Source organism: Oncorhynchus mykiss, chromosome 15 (genome assembly GCF_057628025.1).
Source record: "Oncorhynchus mykiss isolate SJ-2025 chromosome 15, ASM5762802v1, whole genome shotgun sequence".
NCBI classification, from domain to species: Eukaryota; Metazoa; Chordata; class Actinopteri; order Salmoniformes; family Salmonidae; genus Oncorhynchus; species Oncorhynchus mykiss.
The window spans coordinates 72,553,218-72,563,880 of NC_143036.1; the positions used below are offsets into that span (position 1 = coordinate 72,553,218).

Sequence of the window (10,663 nt, forward strand, 5' to 3'; positions counted from 1 at the left end):
CTTCCTTGTCTGGTGGTTTGAAGGCCCTATCCACTTGGTTAAGAACCTTAGGACTCACTTCCTTGTTTGGTGGTTTGAAGGCCCTATCCACTTGGTTAAGAACCTTAGGACTCACTTCCTTGGTGGTTTGAAGGCCCTATCCACTTGGTTAAGAACCTTAGGACTCACTTCCTTGTCTGGTGGTTTGAAGGCCCTATCCACTTGGTTAAGAACCTTAGGACTCACTTCCTTGTCTGGTGGTTTGAAGGCCCTATCCACTTGGTTAAGAACCTTAGGACTCACTTCCTTGTCTGGTGGTTTGAAGGCCCTATCCACTTGGTTAAGAACCTTAGGACTCACTTCCTTGTCTGGTGGTTTGAAGGCCCTATCCACTTGGTTAAGAACCTTAGGACTCACTTCCTTGTCTGGTGGTTTGAAGGCCCTATCCACTTGGTTAAGAACCTTAGGACTCACTTCCTTGTCTGGTGGTTTGAAGGCCCTATCCACTTGGTTAAGAACCTTAGGACTCACTTCCTTGTTTGGTGGTTTGAAGGCCCTATCCACTTGGTTAAGAACCTTAGGACTCACTTCCTTGTTTGGTGGTTTGAAGGCCCTATCCTCTTGGTTCCTACATCCTGTAGGAAATTAGACAAATTAATGTCACTTGCTGTCGCAGGAAAATCTGTTTACTAGTGTCTCTTTTGTGTCCTCTCTCATTTTTCCCTCCCTCTCTCTCTCTCCCTCTCTCCCTCTCTCCCTCCCTCCCTCCCTCCCTCCCTCCCTCCCTCCCTCCCTCCCTCCCTCCCTCCCTCCCTCCCTCCCTCCCTCCAGATCATCCAGTCTTTAGATGATGACCCAGCCGCCCAGAGTAAACAGCTGACCCTGCGGCTGCAGCAGATAGCCGCCGCCCTCGAGAACAAAGTCACCGATCTTTAACCTCTGACCCCTAGAGAAAGGGGGAGGAGCTATGGGACCACTCTGTAGACCAAGATGAGGGGGACCGGAGACTGAGGCAGACTTCAGACTATTACAGTATCAACCATGAAGAGCTACACATATCTCTTCCCCCTAGAGACATGAGAAGCTGTGGGAAACTATTGCGTTTTGGCCAAAATACTTGTAAAGGAGCAGAGCTACTGGGCCAAAGTTGGACAGGGTGATCCCTAATCATCAGTCTCCCTCGCTCTCTCTCTGACTCTATGGATCCTATAGACTGAATGAGCAAGGGCCTTCAGTATAGTCCCTGAGTGAGCTAGCAGACTGTAAACCCAGCCTACAGAGGATATACGGTACACCACCACTGACCAACCATAGCAACTATACCTGTCAGTCCCATGATATACAACCTGGTGTTGATGACTTGCAGCTTGCACAGAGAATCAGATGTTTAATGTGCTCCAGAGTAGACCCGACTTAGGAGAGTGGTGTTGTATGTAAATATATTTTTATGGCACAGGCTTTATGCAAAAGATGCTTTACATACCAAGATGAAATTATTTTTTAAAAGGATGGATGGGCACAACTAAGTTTGTTAATTTGTGTTTTTAAAAAGTTTCTAGAAGCGAAGAAGCAGGGTGTTCCATGATGTCATATCCTGTGTTTAATCGATTGTTTGCTTACTGTGTAATCTGCATTGCCATTGGCTAGTTATGACTGGTTAATCACTTTGTTTTTGTCATGATTTGTATTTGTCGCTGATATATTTTGGATGTGGGTTCTCAGTGTAGTGCATTATGCAGGGGGATAGGGTGCAGCCTTGAACCTCTTCACATGATGACTGTGTCCCTATTCAGGGTCAGCTCTCCCCTATACGGTAGTAAAACCAGCCCACCGGACTAAAAGATGAAGCACATTCATACTGTACCATTGATATCAACGTCTCACTGAAACTAACTGCTGGACATAGTCAAGCGTGTGTGGGAGCTCTAACTAAGTGCCAATACACAGTAGAGCTGAAGTTGAACATCTTCTCATTTTTATACAATAAATAAATCATTTGTCTTCATTTTTCCATCTTGGGTCCAGACATAGTACGTATGTGGATAGATGAATCAGGGCTCTGTTTATCAGAAATAGTACTATGTGGATAGATGAATCAGGGCTCTGTTTATCTGAAATAGTACTATGTGGATAGATGAATCAGGGCTCTGTTCATCTGAAATAGTACTATGTGGATAGATGAATCAGGGCTCTGTTCATCTGAAATAGTACGTATGTGGATAGATGAATCAGGGCTCTGTTTATCTGAAATAGTACTATGTGGATAGATGAATCAGGGCTCTGTTTATCTGAAATAGTACTATGTGGATAGATGAATCAGGGCTCTGTTCATCTGAAATAGTACTATGTGGATAGATGAATCAGGGCTCTGTTCATCTGAAATAGTACGTATGTGGATAGATGAATCAGGGCTCTGTTTATCTGAAATAGTACTATGTGGATAGATGAATCAGGGCTCTGTTTATCAGAAATAGTACTATGTGGATAGATGAATCAGGGCTCTGTTTATCAGAAATAGTACTATGTGGATAGATGAATCAGGGCTCTGTTTATCTGAAATAGTACTATGTGGATAGATGAATCAGGGCTCTGTTTATCTGAAATAGTACTATGTGGATAGATGAATCAGGGCTCTGTTTATCAGAAATAGTACTATGTGGATAGATGAATCAGGGCTCTGTTTATCTGAAATAGTACTATGTGGATAGATGAATCAGGGCTCTGTTTATCTGAAATAGTACTATGTGGATAGATGAATCAGGGCTCTGTTTATCAGAAATAGTACTATGTGGATAGATGAATCAGGGCTCTGTTTATCTGAAATAGTACTATGTGGATAGATGAATCAGGGCTCTGTTTATCAGAAATAGTACTATGTGGATAGATGAATCAGGGCTCTGTTTATCAGAAATAGTACTATGTGGATAGATGAATCAGGGCTCTGTTTATCAGAAATAGTACTATGTGGATAGATGAATCAGGGCTCTGTTTATCAGAAATAGTACTATGTGGATAGATGAATCAGGGCTCTGTTTATCAGAAATAGTACTATGTGGATAGATGAATCAGGGCTCTGTTTATCTGAAATAGTACTATGTGGATAGATGAATCAGGGCTCTGTTTATCTGAAATAGTACTATGTGGATAGATGAATCAGGGCTCTGTTTATCTGAAATAGTACTATGTGGATAGATGAATCAGGGCTCTGTTTATCTGAAATAGTATGTATGTGGATAGATTAATGTTTATCTGAAATAGTAACCACTTTAGCTCAATGCTGATAGTATAGAATGTTTGCTGGTATGTTTTATGCCATAATTGTTTTTCCTGTATCATTTTTTAAAACCGTTTATTTCAAAATGGCTCTTATTGTCGTTGTAGACCATTGCCTGTGTGTGAAACATGAGACTCTAGATATGGAAAAGAGAAATGCTAAAATGATCATTACTTATGTATATAATTGAATGGTACTTGTGTAAATCATTGAGCTGTGAACCACCATGACTTGTGGAGGTTGTCTACAGCACAGGTACTGCCTTTCTCTAGTGATCCCTGTCACCACTGTCAATTCTTCTGAAACCATTTCAATGGATTTCAAACATCCTTAAATCATTTGCCAAATAGTTGTCACGTCGTCATCAGCTCGTTTGTTTCTTCTGCTATGCAACTGTTTCATTTTGAATCACTCCTCAAATATATTTTAATACTAAACCACTGTGTTGCTGTGTTGTCATGCTGAAGCTATAGGGGGTAGATGAATAGAATGTCTCTATGGTACATGATGTGATGCTGCATATATCCTCACATATTGACCTGGTTATGTCTTTAAGGTGCATCCAAAATGCTACTTATATAGTGTGCTACCCCAAAAAAGTGCACTATAAAAGGCAATAGTGGTGTTTGGGGCGCTGCCTAAGTGTGTCTGAGTTCATCTGAGCATTGTTAGGTTGTTCCTTACTGTGTTCACCACTCATAGGGTCAAATGGGGACACTTGTGCAACTCTGATAAATATTAATGCGTCTTTTGAATTGAAATTCAAGTCTTTCCTCAACTACAGGATTAGTCTCAGTTCATCTGAGGATGCTGGGTTCTCCTTGCTTGCCAGCTATATGGGTGAATGAGGACTAATCCTAATATGGGATATGACTAAGCACCTAACTCAGATACTTGGATGAATGAGGACTAATCCTAATATGGGATATGACTAAGCACCTAACTCAGACACTTGGATGAATGAGGACTAATCCTAATATGGGATATGATTTAACACCTAACTCAGATACTTGGATGAATGAGGACTAATCCTAATATGGGATATGATTTAGCACCTAACTCAGACACTTGGATGAATGAGGACTAATCCTAATATGGGATATGACTAAGCACCTAACTCAGACACTTGGATGAATGAGGACTAATCCTAATATGGGATATGATTTAGCACCTAACTCAGATACTTGGATGAATGAGGACTAATCCTAATATGGGATATGATTTAGCACCTAACTTAGACACTTGGATGAATGAGGACTAATCCTAATATGGGATATGATTTAGCACCTAACTCAGACACTTGGATGAATGAGGACTAATCCTAATATGGGATATGATTTAACACCTAACTCAGATACTTGGATGAATGAGGACTAATCCTAATATGGGATATGATTTAGCACCTAACTCAGACACTTGGATGAATGAGGACTAATCCTAATATGGGATATGATTTAGCACCTAACTCAGACACTTGGATGAATGAGGACTAATCCTAATATGGGATATGATTTAGCACCTAACTCAGACACTTGGATGAATGAGGACTAATCCTAATATGGGATATGATTTAGCACCTAACTCAGACACTTGGATGAATGAGGACTAATCCTAATATGGGATATGACTAAGCACCTAACTCAGAAACTTGGATGAATGAGGACTAATCCTAATATGGGATATGATTTAGCACCTAACTCAGACACTTGGATGAATGAGGACTAATCCTAATATGGGATATGACTAAGCACCTAACTCAGAAACTTGGATGAATGAGGACTAATCCTAATATGGGATATGACTAAGCACCTAACTCAGATACTTGGATGAATGAGGACTAATCCTAATATGGGATATGATTTAGCACCTAACTCAGATACTTGGATGAATGAGGACTAATCCTAATATGGGATATGATTTAGCACCTAACTCAGACACTTGGATGAATGAGGACTAATCCTAATATGGGATATGATTTAGCACCTAACTCAGACACTTGGATGAATGAGGACTAATCCTAATATGGGATATGATTTAACACCTAACTCAGACACTTGGATGAATGAGGACTAATCCTAATATGGGATATGACTTAGCACCTAACTCAGACACTTGCACAACTCTGTCATGAATGTTAACAGGAATTGAGACTCTATCCTCAGGTTGTGATTGGTCTCAGAACCCCTCTGTTACCATAGCAGGTGGCTATGACTGAGAATAAGTCTCAGACGGCACCCTATTCCCTATAGGGCCCTGGTTAAAAAAAGTAGTGCTTTAGGGGGTAGATGGCATCAGCAGACTGTCTGGTGTTGCTATGGCTGCCAGTCACATACCCCGTCTCTGCCCACTCTAGAGGACCCACACCAGCCAGACAGACGGACACAGCAGGGGAACTCCTTTGATCTCTAATTACAATGACTGCACAAGTCATCACTGACTGACTCATTTATGCATTCTCTTTATTCATTTTCTTTGTCACTTTCTCTCTTGTTCTCCATGGTTCTTTCTCACTCTTCTCCTCTCTCTCCTTCTCTCTCTCCTCTCTCCTTCTCTCTCTCCTCTCTCCTTCTCTCTCCTCTCCTTCTCTCTCCTCTCTCCTTCTCTCTCCTCTCTCCTCTCTCGTTCTCTCTCCTCTCACCTTCTCTCTCTCCTCTCTCCTCTCTCCTTTTCTCTCTCCTCTCTCCTTCTCTCTCTCCTCTCTCCTCTCTCGTTCTCTCTCCTCTCTCGTTCTCTCTCTCCTCTCCTCTCTCGTTCTCTCTTCTCTCTCGTTCTCTCTCCTCTCTCGTTCTCTCTCCTCTCTCGTTCTCTCTCGTTCTCTCTCCTCTCTCGTTCTCTCTCCTCTCTCGTTCTCTCTCCTCTCTCGTTCTCTCTCCTCTCTCGTTCTCTCTCCTCTCTCGTTCTCTCTCCTCTCGTTCTCTCTCCTCTCTCGTTCTCTCTCCTCTCTCGGCCTCTCGTTCTCTCGCCTCTCTCGTTCTCTCTCTCCTCTCGTTCTCTCTCTCCTCTCTCGTTCTCTCTCTCCTCTCTCGTTTTCTCTCTCTCTCTCATGCTGACAGTATTGCAGAGGTTTAATTCTCTTAATGAATAGAGGATTGGTGGTAATAAAGGTAGTGATGATGGGCGGAGGAAAGAGAAGACATGCTTATTTGATTTATTATCAGATAATTAGGGTGTCCCTCAAATGGTACCCTGTACATTACACTGTAATGGGTAAAACCATGACACGGTCAACACTGTAATGGGTAAAACCATTTACACGGTCAACACTGTAATGGGTAAAACCATGACACGGTCAACACTGTAATGGGTAAAACCATGGCACTTTCAACACTGTAATGGGTAAAACCATTTACACGGTCAACACTGTAATGGGTAAAACCATGACACTTTCAACACTGTAATGGGTAAAACCATGACAAGGTCAACACTGTAATGGGTAAAACCATGACACTTTCAACACTGTAATGGGTAAAACCATGGCACTTTCAACACTGTAATGGGTAAAACCATGACACGGTCAACACTGTAATGGGTAAAACCATGACACGGTCAACACTGTAATGGGTAAAACCATGACACGGTCAAAACTGTAATGGGTAAAACCATGACACGGTCAACACTGTAATGGGTAAAACCATGACACGGTCAACACTGTAATGGGTCTGGGTTAGGGAGGGCTTGGTCGGTAGGGATGTCTTGTCTCATCGCGCACCAGCGACTCCTGTGGCGGGCCGGGCGCAGTGCGCGCTAACCAAAGGTTGCCAGGTGCACGGTGTAGCCTCCGACACATTGGTGCGGCTGGCTTCCGGGTTGGATGCGCTCTGTGTTAAGAAGCAGTGCGGCTGGTTGGGTTGTGTATCGGAGGACGCATGACATTCAACCTTCGTCTCTCCCGAGCCCGTACGGGAGTTGTAGCGATGAGACAAGATAGTAGCTACTACTACAATTTGATACCACGAAATTGGGGAGAAAAAGGGGTTTAAAAAAAAAAACTATGTAATGAGTAAAACCATGACATGGTCAACACTGTAATGGGTAAAACCATGACACGGTCAACACTGTAATGGGTAAAACCATGACACGGTCAACACTGTAATGGGTAAAACCATGACACGGTCAACACTGTAATGGGTAAAACCATGACACGGTCAACACTGTAATGGGTCCGGGTTAGGGAGGGCTTGGTCGGTAGGGATGTCCTTGTCTCATCGCGCACCAGCGACTCCTGTGGCGGGCCGGGCGCAGTGCGCGCTAACCAAAGGTTGCCAGGTGCACGGTGTAGCCTCCGACACATTGGTGCGGCTGGCTTCCGGGTTGGATGCGCGCTGTGTTAAGAAGCAGTGCGGCTGGTTGGGTTGTGTATCGGAGGACGCATGACATTCAACCTTCGTCTCTCCCGAGCCCGTACGGGAGTTGTAGCGATGAGACAAGATAGTAGCTACTACAACAATTGGATACCACGAAATTGGGGAGAAAAAGGGGTTTAAAAAAAAAAAACGATGTAATGAGTAAAACCATGACATGGTCAACACTGTAATGGGTAAAACCATGACATGGTCAACACTGTAATGGGTAAAACCATGACATGGTCAACACTGTAATGGGTAAAACCATGACACGGTCAACACTGTAATGGGTAAAACCATGACACGGTCAACATTGTAATGGGTAAAACCCTGACACGGTCAACACTGTAATGGGTAAAACCATTGACACGGTCAACACTGTAATGGGTAAAACCATTGACACGGTCAACACTGTAATGGGTAAAACCATTGACACGGTCAACATTAATGGGTAAAACCATTGACACGGTCAACACTGTAATGGGTAAAACCATTGACACGGTCAACACTGTAATGGGTAAAACCATGACACGGTCAACACTGTAATGGGTAAAACCATTGACACGGTCAACACTAATAGGTAAAACCATTGACACGGTCAACACTGTAATGGGTAAAACCATTGACACGGTCAACACTGTAATGGGTAAAACCATTGACAAGGTCAACACTGCAATGGGTAAAACCATGACATGGTCAACACTGTAATGGGTAAAACCATTGACACGGTCAACACTGTAATGGGTAAAACCATTGACACGGTCAACACTGTAATGGATAAAACCATTGACACGGTCAACACTGTAATGGGTAAAACCATTGACACGGTCAACACTGTAATGGGTAAAACCATTGACACGGTCAACACTGTAATGGGTAAAACCATTGACACGGTCAACACTGTAATGGGTAAAACCATTGACACGGTCAACACTGTAATGGGTAAAACCATTGACACGGTCAACACTGTAATGGGTAAAACCATTGACACGGTCAACACTGTAATGGGTAAAACCATTGACACGGTCAACACTGTAATGGGTAAAACCATTGACACGGTCAACACTGTAATGGGTAAAACCATTGACACGGTCAACACTGTAATGGGTAAAACCATTGACACGGTCAACACTGTAATGGGTAAAACCATTGACACGGTCAACACTGTAATGGGTAAAACCATTGACACGGTCAACACTGTAATGGGTAAAACCATTGACACGGTCAACACTGTAATGGGTAAAACCATTGACACGGTCAACACTGTAATGGGTAAAACCATTGACACGGTCAACACTGTAATGGGTAAGTGATATGTGTGTTGACTGACTGAACACAGCAGACCAGTGTTTTCCTCCCTACATCCTAACAGTGTGTTTTGGACTACAGATGAAAGATTTGTTGGGCTGCAGATGGGGCTGTAGCAACAACTGTTTAATCAATCACAGTGAGGACAAACCCAATACTCACCACTTCTTAATGGTTCAGAAAGGAGAGCTTGGTGGAGTGCTTTATGGAGCCACCCATACTCAACATGAGTGTTTTGTAGTCAGAGAATGTTGATTGAGGCTAATTTTGTTCAAGAGATCAGCTGGTGTGTGTGTGCGTGCGTCCTCAGACAGATCTGATTCCTCCTCTGTCTGTTAAGCCTGTTGGTGTTCCTGACTGTGGCCTGGACTGGGTTGGCATGAAGAGTGGTGAGATGTCCTCCCGCCCATGTTAGTGAATCGGCTGGCTGTGTGGAAACTAGACTTCTAACCAAATGCCCCTGCCCAGCCCTGCCTTGCCCTGCCTAGCAGAGGAGAAGTGGGCAACACAAGTAGAGAATGCCAGCCAGATACCCCAGCCCCTTCCAGGTCTGGTCTGGGGCTCCTCTTCTCTGCAGTCTCAGCCATGACTGACTGAACTCTGGCCAACACTGGTCCAACAGCCAGACTTCCATTCCTCTACATCTCTTAAAGCCCCAACATACAGAACCCCTTGGTATACAATACAGTCTGTTCAACACTACATACAGACCCCTTGGTATACAATACAGTCTGTTCAACACCACATACAGAACCCCTTGGTATACAATACAGTCTGTTCAACACTACATACAGACCCCTTGGTATACAATACAGTCTGTTCAACACCACATACAGAACCCCTTGGTATACAATACAGTCTGTTCAACACCACATACAGAACCCCTTGGTATACAATACCGTCTGTTCAGAAGACGTTGTCCTGAATGTTTTCCAGTCTGTTCTGCAGACGCCCATCTGTGTATATTTGAGTGTTAACAATGATATTATGTTGAGAGATCCTCCTAACAGTTGGGGCAAGAGCTCTGTAAAGACATCCTCGTTAGCCCAGAGCACCAACGGCTCTGCTAAAATGAAATAAAAAAGGATGAAAGTGTTTGGGTTCTTGTCTCGTTAACAAGCCCCTCGTAGCAGAGGGCGTATCAAAGACCCCACACACACACACACACACTGCATCAATGTTACTGTACAGTATATTCGAGGACACTATAGTAGGTTTCCCAAAACTCTGTCCTGACAGAGAGGGGTGGACACTGATCTGATGGGAGATGGCCAGAGGGAGGGGTGGACACTGATCTGATGGGAGATGGCCAGAGGGAGGGGTGGACACTGATCTGATGGGAGATGGCCAGAGAGAGGGGTGGACACTGATCTGATGGGAGATAGCCAGAGGGAGGGCTGGACACTGATCTGATGGGAGATGGCCAGAGAGAGGGGTGGACACTGATCTGATGGGAGATGGCCAGAGGGAGGGGTGGACACTGATCTGATGGGAGATGGCCAGAGGGAGGGGTGGACACTGATCTGATGGGAGATGGCCAGAGAGAGGGGTGGACACTGATCTGATGGGAGATAGCCAGAGGGAGGGGTGGACACTGATCTGATGGGAGATGGCCAGAGAGAGGGGTGGACACTGATCTGATGGGAGATGGCCAGAGGGAGGGGTGGACACTGATCTGATGGGAGATGGCCAGAGGGAGGGGTGGACACTGATCTGATGGGAGATGGCCAGAGGGAGGGGTGGACACTGATCTGATGGG

General features: G+C 44.1%; 1 protein-coding gene across 1 annotated transcript in view; it reads left to right on the plus strand.

Annotated features, from left to right (window-relative positions):
• LOC110490812 (plexin-B2) overlaps nucleotides 1–3,690 on the plus strand; it is a 187,241-nt gene extending 183,551 nt beyond the window's left edge. The window contains exon 38 of the mRNA XM_090201080.1: nucleotides 811–3,690. Coding sequence (XP_090057206.1) covers nucleotides 811–915 — 105 coding nt within the window. The 3' untranslated portion in view covers nucleotides 916–3,690. The remainder of the gene's footprint in view (nucleotides 1–810) is intronic.
• The last annotated feature ends 6,973 nt before the right edge of the window (nucleotides 3,691–10,663 follow it).